At 44.7% G+C, this 16540-nt stretch overlaps 1 protein-coding gene across 1 annotated transcript in view; it reads left to right on the top strand.

Annotated features, from left to right (window-relative positions):
- Positions 1-16540, top strand: part of LOC147723041 (molybdenum cofactor sulfurase-like) — a 1924377-nt gene that overhangs the window by 1566638 nt on the left and 341199 nt on the right. Inside the window, exon 9 of the mRNA XM_086965414.1 lies at positions 10190-10352. Coding sequence (XP_086821540.1) covers positions 10190-10352 — 163 coding nt within the window. The remainder of the gene's footprint in view (positions 1-10189; positions 10353-16540) is intronic.

Here is a 16540-nt window from a genome sequence, read left to right as displayed (position 1 = left end):
CGAGGAGCTGGGTTTCTATACGGGAAAGTCTGAGTTCTAAAGGGGTTAGCAGTTTTTTTAACGTTTCCCACACAATCGTTAAGAATTCAACATCCTTCCCTTCAATCATACATAGTGGTACCCCACCATTTTCATTTTCAATTACGAGGTTCTCGTATTCCCCCATCGACTTCACTGGACTAGAATCAGGAACTGGGGGGTAACTTTTTTCCTCGGGAGCGGGTAGGTGGGATGGCTGGGCTAGTACCTGAGAGGGCAACTGGGCCTTTGCAACCTTAGCCTTTTTCCTAGAATAGGCGGTAGTGGTATTACGCTTTCGTTTTTGATAGGAGCCCTTTGGGGGATTAGGGGGGGTTCTCACACTCCTGTCCTTGCATTTGGTAATTGGTGGTGTTTCCGTGGGCGACCCGTCTACCCCTCCCACCCTGGGCAGTGGTGTGGGGGCTTCCTGTTGAGATCCGGCCTCCAATACTAAGACTGTGGGAGGCGAGGCTGGTTGGTAGTGGATAACTGCCTGTGTTAAGTTTGTTGCTGGACCCATTGTGCGGTCCGGTGTTTTAGCAAAGGCAAAGTGACCCAGAGAGGATTTCTTGACGATGGCCATCTCCTGGGATAGCCTTCTAGCTGCATCAAGTTCAATGGAGACCCTATGCTGCATCTTATTGATCTCCTTGTCTATTGCAATGTTGGTTCTGGTGATAAAGTCATCAAATGTTCATTTTGCAACTTCCCCTTAGCTGCCCTGCTTCTGTACTCACGTGTAGACATCGCACTTTAACCTCTACGTGCACCACTGTCAAATGTAATGACTGCAGCAATGGAAGTGGGGCCAAGGGGTATAGCCCGGACCGGACTCTCCCGTACTCGAACGGCCTCAAACGGCCCGCTCTTTGCCCGGTCTTCGCCCCGAGCTCCGTCCCGCGCGCGTCCCGCGTCGCGGTAGTGATTGCGCCTGTAAAGTACAAGGAGTCTGGGGGCGTGGCCGCCGGGGAAGAGGCGCCAGCTGTGTGGAATGGAGGATGCTGGTCCTCGCAGTCCCCCGGTAGGCTCCACGCACTGACTTCTCAACAAGGGGCTCAACCTGGGCCGTTCTCTACTGGGAGCGAGTGTGCTCTCCGCCGACTGCGCAGCCGCTCACACGAGGTTGAAACAGCCTCAGGGAGCAAATGAGCGGCACCCGCGGAGCGGGTGTCGCGAAAGGTGGCGGAAGAACTGTCAGCCTTAAAGTGCAGGCGAATGACTGGGTCAATCCTTGTGGCAGAAGGTGATTTCCTCAATAAGGCACTATTAGTATCACATCTAGCGTTCTCAGAGACACACAAATCCACCACTCAGTCATAAAAAAATAACTTTTAGCTTGCTGGTGTGCCATTGAAAAGTTCAGGAGTTACCCATGGAGTAGGCATTTCATTCTTCAGACCATAAGCCACTTGTCTCCATTCTCAATGGTACCATTGCAACAACTAGTACGCCCCCGCTGGCTAGGTTTGCAGCTAGAATACTCCAATTCCATCTTGATGTTGTTCACATATCAGGTGGAAAGAACGAGGGAGCAGACTATCTATCAAGGTTTCCCATCAAAGAAGATGTTCTGGACAGCAATAACTGTGAAGATGAATGTTGTCTAATTTCAGCTGTTGAGTTTGAGAACGCTAGTCTGTTTTTGGAAGAAGAATGGAGACAGGCCACTGACAATGATACCGTTTTAGAAACTGTAGGTAAATGTATATATAGTACAGTGTTGGCCTAGGGAAAAACGCTGTGAATGTGACTATTCAACCCTATTCCAAATTATCTTAAGAGTTGACCATAGAACCTTTCTTCTGGTGTTTTTTCCACTTAATACACATACTCTTTGAAAGCATTCAAAATGTGGGGGTTAGACTGTACGCTGCACTCCTTCTTTCACTAACTCCGGGTGAGATAGAGTAATTTGTACTAATGAGTGATTTCATGCCTGGAATTAGCGGTTCGAAATATCTGGACCTTACAATTCTGGGGCAGTAGATATAACGCCTCTCAGAGAAGCTGGGGCTGTGTAGGCAGCTAATGGTTCACACGGCAAGCACAAGTGTGCCCTTCATCCCTGCCTCCCACCATTCCTCACTCCCAGTACATTGCAGCAGCAGTTCTCCTGTTCAGAGTAGGCAGAAAATGTCTGTGTGTTTATTCATCGAAATGGTGAAACACTGTGCTTAAAAGACACCTGGTAAATCTAGGTGTGAGCGGTTAATCCCTATTTCAGGAAAAAACTCATAATGGCCAGACTTGCAGCAGATGTACCAGCTGGTAAACTTCATTCCAGCCTCCCCGCTGAAAAGGCTGGCCCACTTGTAAGGAAGGACCTAGTGTCAAGAGGGTATGGAACCAGCAAGTCAACCCCCAATTGAATATTATTTAAGTTAAATATGTTTAAGTATACAATATTCTGACATACAACGATTAAGAGACCCTCTCACTGATTGGTTCACACAAAAATAGTTACTAATATGACTTGTGACCTAGTCTTTCTTTACTCTGCTCTACCTGAGGAGAACATTGACAAGGACTGTGCACCACGTAGCTGGAGGCGCGGATGGGGCTCTGTACCGGCGTCTTTTCATCGTTTGTGCCGGCTGTTCGCGGGATTGTCCTAGGCTTGGAGAACCACATCTCCCAGGCTGCCCAGTGGCGGAGCGCACACCACTGACATCATCTTTAGGTGCCTGGAGGCGCTTAAATCATCTTAGCGCCTCACGCAGCGCAGGACGCGTGCCCGGGCCAAGGGCAGGCCCGTCCACGGCTGAAGGAGGCTGGGCTGGGCCACCCCCTGAACTTTGCCACCAAGATCTACAGATTTAAAGTAAGCGGAAAATGAATATTGTCTTCGGATCTTCAGAGGAACACTGTTAACAAGTACCCACCGGTATTAGCGGAAAGACTTTTGTCTGGTGAACTTCTGGCCATATTGCTTTGGCCATAGTTGTGATATATAGTGACTGCTAGTGGGTAATTGAGCTGTGTATAATTAAGAAAAGGACTAACTGGAGACATGAGCAAGCTTTCACGAAAGGGGGTAATGGGGTGGGGGTTGTAAGGACATTGGATACATTCCTCTCCAGGGCTGAGTCAGTGTTAATACACGAGATCCAGCTCACGGAGCAGAGGTTATCACTAGAACCATCTAACCCACTACCACTACAAGTCCCCCCGCTAGAGCCTAACATCGTTGTAGTTAATACCCAAATAGCATCACAGAGTATTACACCTAACCAGCAACAGGTTATTTCTGAACCTTTAACGTCGGTTAACTCCTTATGTTCAACACTATCCCGTACTAGGCAATCGAACATCATGCAACGCTAAAAGGCAAAGATCAATCAAAAAAGAGAAAAGCCTGTAGCGCACCCAAAACAAATCAACAGATTGTTAAGCAGGCCAAGAATAGAAATGATATGCATGAGCAGGGAGGCTCTACAGTTATGCCTTTATTCCTAGATTGCCACAAGGGGGGTGGGAATTGAATTAGTTTATCAGCGGGAGTCTTGGGTCCTAACTGCCCCCAGGTTACATCGGATATTTTAAAGATGCTAGAAGAAAGGATAATACGTATAATTAGTCCAGTGATGGCGAAGTTGGTTGCAATTGAAGTGAGGTTGGGCACAATGGAGAAACATCTCTTTAAAGATCCCTCTGCCTCCAGGTGCTCCAAGGGGGGAGAGACGACTGAAGTGACATCGGTAGAGCAGTCGGGAGGTAATACCGAGCACTTCTTATCGAACAGACCCCTGTCAACATCAAATCCTGATAATATACTCGAGGGACCGAGGATCCAGGATAGCAGGAATAAGGGTGAAATGTTTACTAATGTCCCATGCTCTATAGTCTGAGATCTACCTCCTCAATCCACACCACTGATGGTAATTCTTGGGAATGTGCTGCCGCTTCCCACCGGTTCCCCCGTAGATTATCCTCAACTCAAGAACAAGGTGACCCATTGGCTATGTAACAACCTAACAGTAAACCTTGCAATAGCTTGTAACATCATAATGGCCGGCCTTTTGGGATGGGTAGGTAACTCAAGGAATTCTGGTGCAGGGGACTGTATTGTTGTAAATTTTAATGACCGTACGCTAGTTGAAAGGATATTTAGAGAAACCAGATCTGGCATGCCCAACACTGGCATTGGAATCCAGATCCTCCCCCTGGGCTTTTTTTACCAACCTGACTTCCCAATTAGAAATAACCGATCTGCATACAGTAACAGGCAGTTACCCAGTATGCCAGCTATTACAAGAACCACCCATTATACCCCTCAGACAGCTACCCATGATCTCAGGGATATTTTAACATCTTACCCAGTTTGAGCAATAGATTTGCCGCTTTATCCTCCCTAGAGGACTGTGACTCACTAAACAATCCTGCAGTGTGTAATGAGCCTGTACCGCCCTTTGATACCCAGTACATATGAGAAGGTCGCTCAGGTGAACTGCGGGGAGGAGATTGTATTGCCGCCCAGGACGAGAGCTTAAAAATTGCCCTACTGTAGCCCCAGGTAACATAGCCGCTTATAATATAATTTCTTGGAATATTGCTGGGCTGGCAGGGAAATTTCAAGACCCAAAGTGGACAGAGTTCCTCAGATCATTTTCTGTGATTTGTTTACAGGAGACTTGGCTGGTGGACTGTGTTCTTTTTCTAGAGGGCTATAAGGCCTTCTTTGTTCCGGCCATACGTTCATCTAGTGGCAGAGCCAAAGGAGGCCTGGCTATATATATCTCACTAGCCCTGAAATGCCTAATAACCCTTATCCCAGCCCCAACAACAATAATATTCAAGCAGTTATTTTGAAACGTGGGATTGTGAAGCTGCTCCTGATTATTTTTATAATGCAACGAACAACTCGAGGTCTTGCCAGATTGAGCAATTGGGTGGCTTTGTTAAACAACATTGTAGAGACGTCGCACACTGTATGTTGCTAACAGGGGACTTTAACATCCACCCGTGTGACAATCCAACATTAACCACTATGGGTGAATTGTCCTGTGGCAGAATAGGTGGCATACATTTTGAACACTCCAGTTGGGGTGATGCCCTAAATCACCTATTGAATGAATATGATCTGGTTAACTCTATGTCTGTGGTGGATGTGGGTAGTAAACAGGCTGTCCCTACATTTAAGGGGCACACAGGGGGGACTTTTATTGATCATATTTTAATAACAGTGCGCTTACGGTCTCGTTTATCAGGTTTTGACATTTTAGACAGCATTTATAGTGATCATAACCCCATTTGTATCCAGCTATCTGGGAATGTATTAAATTTGCAGGATAAGTTGCCTATCACCGGGGTGTTGAAACCCACAGATGGAAGGCGCCGCCTTAAGTGGCCTGAAGTGAACCCAGACTCACTCTATGATAGTATTTACAAAATATGTGCCGCTGAACTTGAATTCTGTGTTTGTCCAATCTCTGCCCCTTTGGACATCCTCTGGGCTTTTGAGGCGATCACCAACAAAGTGGGGACGTCTAAGGACCCAAGATGGTTCGATCACACCTGTTCAAAGGCTGCCAGGGATCTAAAGGCAGTCCTGAAAAGCACACCAAGAGACTGCTTCATTACTCTTAACATATAAGAAAGGCTAACAAAATGTATGTGTGACTTAAAAGAACTGATGTGGAAGGACCTCTTAGACCCCAGTACCCTAAATAACAGCGAGAAATTCTGGGGTATAGTTAACAGGCCATTGTTTAATACAGGGGGGAACCTCAATTAGGAACCAACATCCCTGTAAATGATTGGGTACGGCATTTCAGCTCCATATTTAGGGCTAACACCCCACAGATAGACCTGCATCAGGATGGGCAGGGTGAATCATTACCACACTTCACCCAAGGCGAAATCGAGAGAGGCATTGTAGGGATAACGAGGTACAAAGCACCGGGTCCTGATGCAACGCCCCTGGATCTTTTTAAATCAAACGTGGCTATGTTGGCTCCTATACTAACTGCGGTACTCAATGCAGCAGCACTCCAGGGCTGCCCCAGGTCCTGGGGTACCTCCACGATCGTTCTAGTCTTTAAGAAGGGCGATTGTAACAGTACCACCTGTTACAGACTGATTTCCTTGATTGACTCTGTAGTTAAGGTTGTGGAGGTGTGATCCTGAATAGACTGTCTTTATGGGCGGAGGAAAATAAGATTATATTGGGCATTCAATATGGGTTTCGCCCTGGCCATTCTACATTGGCACAATGCTTAAACCTATAAATGGTCCTTGGGAAGTACACCATGGAGCGACGGCGGACCATCTACATGGTGTTCATGGATCTCTCCTCCGCATTCAATTTTGTAAACCGGGGGAAATTATGGGATCTCATGGGCACAATGGGGATGGAGCCATATCTGGTTACCTTCTTAAGGGACCTTCATAGGGAAACTAGGGCTATTGTAAGATACTCGCAAGATCTTAGGGTATCGGGTGACTTCCCTGTCAAGAGAGGAGTGAGGCAGGGCTGTATTTTGGCCCCTTTTCTTTTTAACACATATATATTAACGAGCTGGACTCGCATCTGGTAAAAACTGGTGCTGATTTCCCCTCTGTTGGGCGCAGGGGCCTGCCCGTCTTGCTATATGCAGACAACGCTGTTCTCCTGGCCAGAACTGCCAAAGGCCTGCAGTCCCTATTGAATGCTTTCCACAGCTTTATGGCTGAACGTGACCTTGCTATAAATAACACCAAATCATATATTATGCAGATAGGGGTGCGCCCGAAGAAACAGTACCCATTTGAGGTAAATGCTGAGAAGGTACCCCTGACCACGTCATTTTCGTACCTGGGAGTCGTGTTTGATGACCAGCTGAAGTGAGGCCCACTGGTACAAAGAAAAAGAGGGGAGCTAATACGGGCAAATTCAGCTATATTCAATTTTGCGGCTAAAATGGGCAAACGCCCAGTAGCCGCATTATTGAAGATGTACCAGGCAAAGAGTGTCACATTGGGTAGTTATGGGAGTGAACTATGGGGGTATGTACCAGTCAAAAGTATTGAGGTGGCTGAGAACACCTTCTTGAAACAACTACTGGGAGTACCAAAAGGAACAGTTAACCTAATAGTTCACGAGGAAACCGGAATACCCTTTATTGGCGACACTATAGCACTACGGCCTCTATTGTTTTGGCTTAAGTGCTGGATGAATAAAGACCTGGTTCTTAACCATCAGCTTTTAAGAGAAGTGTTCTCTCAGGATCACGCGTTTAATGTACCATGGTTCAAATACCTAATAAGTTGTTTTATTGAGCTGGGGCGTCCGGATCTTTTTCTTAATCCAGAGTCGATTGTTACCGCTGATGTGGAGTTTGTTAAAAAAAACCTTTATCTCCAAGAAAAAACTAGCAGGAGAAGAGGCAGATTTGGTAAAACCCAGCATACGCAAATTTGCGATGCTTAAAACTACGCCTCTAATGGAGCCATATTTATCATGGCCCATAACAAGTCACGAGCAGTTTTTATTAACAAGGTTTCGGCTGGATTATTATCATTTATTATTAGCTATACATAGGGGCTCACATAGAGGACAGACGTTACCTTATTGCGGCTGCGACAATATGTCTCCGCAAGACTTGGTGCACTTTTTATTTATTTGCCCTTGCTATGATGTTCCCCGTAGGTTTTTTTTAAAGCCCATATTAAAAAAAAATTAATTTTAAACAGGTCCGCCCAGCTTTGTGTTATTTGCAAATGGTAAAGCCTGAAAGTAATTTATATGTGGTTGGATTCCTCAAATCAGCATTAAAAACCTGAAAGAGGAGAGGGGTTTGATAAAAACTGTATTTTATCGTTGTATTTTATACCCTTTGTAAGTAAAATGAATTGTACAAAAATGTTGGGGTTATTTTTATGATATATATATTTTATATAGTTTTATGCCCATGCTGTAATATTGCTTTTATGGTTTTCTAAATATATGTAAAACTGAATAAAGTATTTGAATGAATAATTGACTTGTGAACATGTAAGAGCCTGGAGTCAATTGAAACATAGGTATGTATACCTGCTGTGTGTGTGCATTGATTTCTTACCTAAGTCTTACTCAAATTGTAAGTAGTCGTGTAAAAGATGAAAGTCGACACAGCTATATAACTCCCCTTATTTGTGCTGAGCACTAGGTGAATAAGGTTAAAAACATGTCAAATAATTGGCAAAGTGTAAATAAGCACTGCCAAAGGGATCGTAAACAGCAACTCATCAAACGCGTGAGGCACAAAAGAGCCTGGTCGCAGTGCAAAATGTGCACACTTCTGTATCCAGTCTCTCCCTTGTTGGTGTGAAGAATGCTCAACACCAGCACATCGCACGTTTACTTTTGCAAAATATTACAATCCACTTGCCAAATAATTTTAGCCGGACAGAAACTGGATTTAGACTTCTTACAAAAAATATCACATTTGAGATGGGTTTATCCCTGAATGGGTCAGCCCACCTCAATCCTAGCATTCACATTTGCATTGTGTCCGAGTTGTGAATTATGTCCTTTCAACGTACAGGGGTCCTAATGCCACGGAGAGAGACATTCAGGGCATTTACAGCAATTGTTAGTACCTCCCAATGTCTGCTGCCGACCTGCTAAGTGAAATCTGTCAAACTGTAGAGGCGTATACCTGCCACAGGGAAACATCCTTTACCTCGCAACTTTTACCACGCAGTGCCTTTACGATGCAACTTTTACAACGCAAACCATTACAACGCATTGCGCTGGGGGGCGTTCTAGGATAGGGAATAGGTTTAATTTACTATCCAACACCTTCCCTACTATCCACAGGGACTGGAGTTGGAATAGTAAATTAAACTATTCACTATCCAGCGCCCCAAAGCACTATGCGTTGTAAAGCCATGCGTTGTAAAAACCGCGTTGTAAAGGCATGCGTGGTAAAAGCATGCGTTGTAACGTCATACATCCCCTGCCACATGGTGACTGCTTCACTTTGTCTGGTGATTGCCATGCCATGCTTTGCACCTGCAAAAAAACGTCAAAAAAGTATTTGTGCATTCTATTACAAATAGTAATGGGGGAAGAATTCCCTTTGCCAATTGTGATAGTTTGCAGTGCTTGCATTGTGCTTAATAATGTCTATTACAAATGGCAGTACACTTTTGCAACGGCTTTGCGAATTAATGAAAGTCTTTTATCCATGTGGTGAAAGATATATTGGCAGCCACTTGTTCCAACTTCTGTGACTTATTTGGTTATAAATACATAAACCACAGAGTGACCTCTGTGGTTTTATAAATGTTCGCTAATTGAGTAGCGATCACTGTGGGATCAAGGCAGCGAAAATATGAATTAAAAGACGATATTGCCGAAAATGTAGCCCGTGTCGGTGTCCGGTTTCATTTTGAGGAGTCGGTTGCGGTGTTCAAGTATATATATATTTATATATGTGTTAGTGTGTATATACATGTATATCAGGCGCGCAACACCCATTGGACTCACCGCGCTTCAGCCCCCCCCCCCCCCCCCCCCCGTCGTGTGTGTCAGCCCGGGATGAGACAGGTCCCGGGCACACACAGAGCCGCACCCGAACGTTTCACAGGTTTTTAAAAGACCATTTGAATTTTAATTAGGCCATGCAGTTGTTTCACCCCTTCTAAGAGCCCCTGCAGCTCCACTCTGCCTACTGATTAAATGTTTAGCCCCCCCGAAATATTTTCTTAGCCCCCCCCCCGAAATTTGGCTCTAGTTGCGCCTAAGATGTATATATATATTTTTTATTATTCTCTGACTTGTCATGTGTGCCTGTCATCTATAACCTTGTCCTGCCTGGTTTTCTGAAAAGTATGTACATTTGATGTTGTCTACTACAGTTGTGAAGCTATTAAAAAAGAGAAACGCCTTCGGAACGTTCACGTTCCTTTGCTATTGCTATATGGTCAGTCGCGCTATACATGCATACTCTTCACAACCCTCATAACTTGATCATATTTTTCTTACAAAAAGCTTGTCTAAGAGCTGGAGATGATTCTCTTTAAGTTTATATTTAATGTAACGCATTTTCTTTTTCCCTGTTAGATGGTATCAAGAGGTCAGTGTATGTCTTTGCTGGATTCCTTTTATGTTGAGCTTGCCCTGCATCCAATACAGAGTTTTTGAGTGAATAATTGATGCATCATATGCCCTTGTGGGTCATTCTCTTCTTCTGCTCCCTATCAGGTTTCCGAGTGGCCCGTTGGGAAGCAAGGACTGCTTTATGATCGTAATTGGATGATTGTAAACCAGAACGGAGTTTGTCTTAGTCAGAAGCAAGAGCCCAAACTGTGTCTAATCTACCCTTCAATCGACGTGGCGCAGGGGATAATGATGATTCAAGCCGAAGGTTAGTAGGCCGCCATTTTCTAAATCCTGAAAATATGTGCACACGTTTACTGTAATGAATCCGGGTGGAGGGCACAGTGCTGGAAGTGGATGGCATGCTGGTCTCGTGCTCGGCGCTGCTGTCATGGGGATGACGCTTAGGCTGGAGTGATGGAGCTCTCTCTGTTGTCACTTGCCAGTAAGCTTGCATCAATAGGGCGGGGCAGTATGAAGGGTGTCATCGGCGATGACGTGGCAAGATCTTTTTGTTTAAGGTGTTTGGATTCTGAGAATCCTCTCGCACCTGAGATGAGATGTCGGTTATTTTTGCTTACTGGAGTGAGCCTCAAGAAGAGGTATGAATAAAATGTGTAACTTTGCAAATTTTTCTGAAAAGCCTTATTTTATTTACTACTTTTTTATGTGACTTGTAGTTTGAAAGATGGGAGCTGGATTCACGTCCCATCAAAATACATCAAATTAGATCAGGTTAATGGAGGAAGTGCTGCAGTAGTCCTGCAAGGGATTTGACGTTGAAGCCGGGCCCCAATGATTGGCACCCCAGCTTTACCAGTGAACTGGTAGCAGAAGAGTTCTGCATCCTGGGGGGTGCAGGCTTGCCAACTCACATGGTGCGTGTGTGGTAGTGTGTCACAAAGATTTCGGCTCCCTTCATACTGTCACCCGGTGTGGAACTAAAATCAAACGGTGGCAGGAAAGCATTGCACAGAGCACATTTCCAGGTCTTTTTTGGAAGCTGTCAGTAGCTGATGCCCTTTAAGGGGCATGATAACACACGGGGACATCAGCGACAGCCTCAGTGACCCTTTGATATTTTGGGTGGTGAAGGAGTATCTGAGGATTTGTGGAGGGCATAGTACTTCTCAGGTAGCTCTAGGCACGAGGCACTACCACCTCCAAAGTGATGCCCCCTCCTCACATGATGAAATATTTGTCTTTTTGGCAGGTTTAAGGGTGCAAAGCAGTTACTTATGCTTGGTCTGCTGCTCCTCCTCCTTCCCAGCCGATCTCACAATGTTCAGTAAAAAGATTCATTCCACAGCTCTGATGTGGCCGTCGTGGATAACTCGATGGTCAGGTAATCTGAAAGGTTCACTCACAACATTGTACCATGTGCAAAGGCATTATGGCTGAATTTAGCTCGACCTGACCCACCTGATTGAGAATTAATCGAAGATCTCCAGACAATTCCACATGATAAGCTAGTGAGCAGAGGTCAGACATTGATCGGCTGAGGTTGGGCTTTTCCATAACACATCGTCAATCTCATTGCAAAACATGATCTGTTTCAGAAACTTAATGTACTTCAGTTGATTTTTAGGTCTTGTCTGGAGGCAGCTGTATGTCACTAGCCTAAATGTAATTTAAAACATTTGTAAACAAATGCACATATCTCCATAAATCCACGTACAGAAGATTGTTACAGTACTTCTCTGTGGCAAGAATCTGTAGAATTGAGTCTGACATGCTAGGGTCCGGCTCATGATCGACTGAAGCTGGCCATCTGATGGAAAATTCCCTCTTGGATATTTCAGCATGTGTAGTTAGCTCAAGTCAGACATTAATGCAAGGGTGATGATAGTGAAACGTGCTTTTAACTAGAGTCTGGTTGCAAAGCAGAGACACCAGATATAAGATCTGGCATACTTTTTATCCTTTAGTTTAAAGTCCTGATGCATAGCTGTTTAGTATTGGCAAAATCGCCAATTTCTAAGACAATCCTACCTCTGAAACAGAGTCTCCTCACTTCATTACCTACATCATTGGAAAAGGGTCATGTAGGAAATTGGGCCAAAGTCCAAACTTAGCATTTCCCTTCGTATATTGCAGGATTTTCCTTTTCCAATTAATTCTAAATCAGATCTCATATATTTTTAACCTTGTTCACACTTTCTTCTGCTAGCGGCTAAGTGCTTCAGTCTTAGTTTCTGGAGTTCTGCTCATCTTGCTCCTGCTCATTCCTCCCCCGCCAATCAGCAGCCCAATGCGTCTTCTCTCTTCATAGTTTCCGCAAAACATAACAATAGATGCCAGAAATAGAGAGAATAGAAAGTGTGTGCTGTGAATGAAGCTTCCCATTGTGTACTTAAAGTATAATTTTGAAGGATTTCACTGGAAGGTTAGATCTAAGAATACAAAGAACCTGATTTTATGATCTATTTTTTAATAATTATTTCATATAGAATTAAACATCTCCGGAGTGCAGTTGTTGATGAAGTAAGGGGAAGATTTCTCTTACCTTAAGAAATGGGTTATTGGTATGGACCTTTTGAATTTACAAAGTTGTTTGGGATTTTCCAATTCGATCTAACCATGACCTTATAGTGCTGCGTTTGTAGTTTTATTAATGAATTGTTAAGAATGTGAAAAAAAACTGGTTTTGAATTTCTGGGTCGGGGGACTTCCCTATTTTCTCCTGAGACACTGTCTGAATATTCTAAGAATTTCTGAGATATTGTTAGCACTCTTCATGAGACATACATTTAGAATTTAGAGGGTCTTCATTAGGGTTCTGTTAAAATTCTGTATTTTCGAGTCTTCATGACTAAAATGTGCATTGTTTATGTTTTTGAAATTTTTATTGCGCGCAAATACCAGAGGGTGTCTCGGCGCAGATCGGACTCCTGAGATGAAACTACCTTAACATCATTGATCAAATAACCAAGTTTTCAGGAGTTTTCGGAAGATAGTGAGGGTTGGACTGGTTTTGATGGGCAGAGGAAGGGAATTCCACAGCTTGGGGGTGGCTACCAGGAAATGCCTGTCTCCCCAGCTGGCGGTTCTGGTACGCGGTACAGCAAGAAGACAGGTGCTAGCAGAACAAAGGTATCTTTGTGGGGCATAAATTCGAAAAGCATCTTTGAGGAACCTTGGTCCAGAGTCATGAATAGCTTTCTAGGCAATGCAAAGAGCTTTAAATTGTATACGATTCTTAACTCTTAACCAATGCAAATGGCATATGGCCATGGAGGTTGAGCGGCGACTGGGAATATTAAGCAGAATTCTGGCCGCTGCATTTTGCACAGACTGAAATTTAGATAGAATCTGTTCCTGTGTTTTATTTATGATACTGTATTAGACCTTTTTTTGTAGATTTAATCTTGAAGTCAGTTATTTCGTGATTCCAGGTCCTAAACTGGTTATACTCTGCTATATTTGTGGGATTGAAGGGGAGAGGTGTCTCTTGCAGCTAGATCTATGAGAAAGGCTGAAGAGCTGAACGGTCTAATGTAAATATTAGGATTTTGCGAAATAAGGGTTCAAGAAAGGATTTGGGTTCGCCTCCTACAGTTTTACTAACCAGACCAATGACAATATTAATTCTTAAGCAAAATACAGGCAGAAATAAATCAATTGGATTAACCTACCTGCATTGCAAAAAATCCTCATGGTCCCTTAAAAGGGCTCAGCTCCCCGGTTTATGTTGCACAGTTCCCAGCACCTTCTCTTTTGAACACTGCACCGTCTTGTCTTCAGCATCCTTTATTGTTATGCAAACCAAGGAGATTATAATTGATTTGCTTGCATAAAGGCCTTTGTGGATTAATTCATGACAATGACTGGGATTCTACACAGGTTCTCAAGAAAGGAATAGACCTCATTAGGAATGAAACCCAAGGAGCCACCACTTTTCTATACACATTCGATTCTCTGATTCCTAGTTTGGGCATTTCTGGGTATCTCCAAGGTGAAACCAGGCATCCCCGGCATCTGTGGGGGGCCGTTGTAGAGATGAGGCAAGCTTAACGCCCAGAGTTGCCGAGTGTGTTACCTGGTTAGAGCAGGCACGGAGGCGAGAATTATCGAGTCCGTTTTGACCCTGGTCCACGACCCTGCCGCGTCGGGAATTGAACTCTGGTCCTGGGCCGTTCTCTGCTTACGGGTCTGCCGCCTCTAACCAGTGAGCCACACCACTCCACCTGTGAATAAGTATATTCTAAAATAGTAGTAAAGTCAAAAGGTCTTGACTAACGCTAGGCCTAAAACTGGGCACTTGTGCATATAAAAGTCAGGTGCACTATTTTTTTTTCACAGATATCGCCGTGTGCTAGAGTTGCATTTTTTTGCAGGAATTGCGGGGCATATTATCAAGCCTGTGCGCTAAAATTATCGCCGCTTTATCGGCCGAAAACGGCCGATAAAGCGGCGATAATGGGCTTGATAATATGCTCTATGGAATTCCAATCGAAGCACATGTTAGATGTGAAGACATCTAACATGGGCTTTGATTGGAATTCCACAGAGCATATTATCAAGCCCATAATCGCCGCTTTTTCGGCCGTTTTCGGCCGATAAAGCGGCGATAATTTTAGCGCACAGGCTTGATAATATGCCCCTGCATTTTTGTGCAACCAGTACACTGTTTTCATATTAGAGGAGCAGTAATTCTCGTTAACTGAGATGTTTTTGAGGGGGAGACTCCAAAGTAATACCAGATATGACACTGTTTAAATTACACCATGGTGGCATTTTGCTGAATTTAAGAACGTTGTGCAAAGTTTTGACTGTTCGGAAAATGGTCACATTCTGCGAATTATTTTTACTGACCAGGACTCCAGCTGGCACTTATCAGAGAGGCACACCACGGAGTATGATGGAAAACAGAATACAGTGTTCCATGAGCTGTTAGTGTTATTGCTCCACAGTCGCACACACACTCTGCTATATTCTTCACCTTGGTCCCCTTTGGTGTCAGCCCCTGTCACGCCCCCCACCCTCACCACCATGTTGAGTGCACTCATATCAGCATCGCAGCCAGCGTTTCAGTTATCAGATGTACACAATTGTCAGACCTTTGGGGGATAACAACTGTTTTTGTGGCAATGGTAAATCTGATACAGACGTCAGGATTTTAAGACTCCAGCGGTGTGCAAAATCGGTTCAATGGGCTCAGATATTAATCATTATTATTCCAGGCAGCTGTTTATAGACCCTTCCGAAAGACTCATAGTAATTCCCACAATTAAAACCATAAATTGAAACATGCATTAATTTATTCGTTAATTATTGTATTTATTTATTTATTGTGCAGTTTTACAAAGAACAACTTTTTTATGTGAACTACTTCAGACTTGACAGTGGTGTAAAGTAATACGGCAAGGCAGGGAGTTAGACTCCAAGTGCCCATGTTCAAAATTCTTCAGGTGCTGTGACCCATGTTCTGTGTTTAATTCAATACAGCTTCACCAGCCCCGAACACCGGCACACCCTACCCCACCTGTCAGAGCAGAACGCAACCACCTCAGATGCACACTACTCAACACCCGCTCCGTCCACAAGCATGCTGTCGAACTCTGGGACTTACTTGACTCAGCTTCCCCGGACGTCGCCTTCCTAACAGAGACCTGGATGAACATCTCCTCGGCCCCGACATTGCCATAGCTATCCCAACTGGATACAAGATCACCAAAGGGACCGCACCAACAGACCAGGAGGTGGAATGCCATCATTTACAGAAACACCCTAAGAGTCTCGACCTGCACGACAGACACCTAAAGCACCGCCGTACACCTGCACTTCCAGGTCCACACCGACCCCAACACCACCCTCAGAGGAAAACTCATTTACAAACCCCCTGGACCCCGGCCACAGTTCATCAACAACATCTCCAACATCATCAGCACGCACGCTCTTGCGTCCACAGACTACATCCTCCTCCCTCCTCAGAGATTTCAATTTCTACCTCGAGAACCCAAACAACAGCAACTCCGTCACCCTGCTTGATAAACTTGCCAACCTCGGACTCAAACAGCGCGTCACGACCCCAACCCACACCACATCTTCTCAGCTAGCAACCACGTCACAGTCAGTCACACTACCGAACTACACTGGACCGACCACCGCTGCATCCACTTCACCTTCAAGAAACACACCACGCACCACAACCCACAATGGATCCCCTACCGCAGCTGGAACAAGGTCAGGGAAGACCAGCTCATCATCGCCCTTGCCCGAGACCCACCAACAGACTCCACCGATACCGACACAGCCGCCACCAACCTCAGGCAATGGATCGACGACTGCGCCAACACTTTTGCCCCAATCAAAATACCCTCAAACAGACGCACCAACAGAAAGGCCAATTAATTCACCACCGACCTCCAGAAATCCAAATGAGTTTGCCGAAGACTCGAGAAAAAGCGGCGCCACAAAAAGACACCAGACAACCACGCAGCCCTAAAGAACGCC

This window comes from Lissotriton vulgaris, chromosome 4_1 (genome assembly GCF_964263255.1).
Source record: "Lissotriton vulgaris chromosome 4_1, aLisVul1.2, whole genome shotgun sequence".
Taxonomy (NCBI): domain Eukaryota; kingdom Metazoa; phylum Chordata; class Amphibia; order Caudata; family Salamandridae; genus Lissotriton; species Lissotriton vulgaris.
This window is presented reverse-complemented; position numbering and strand designations above follow the sequence as displayed.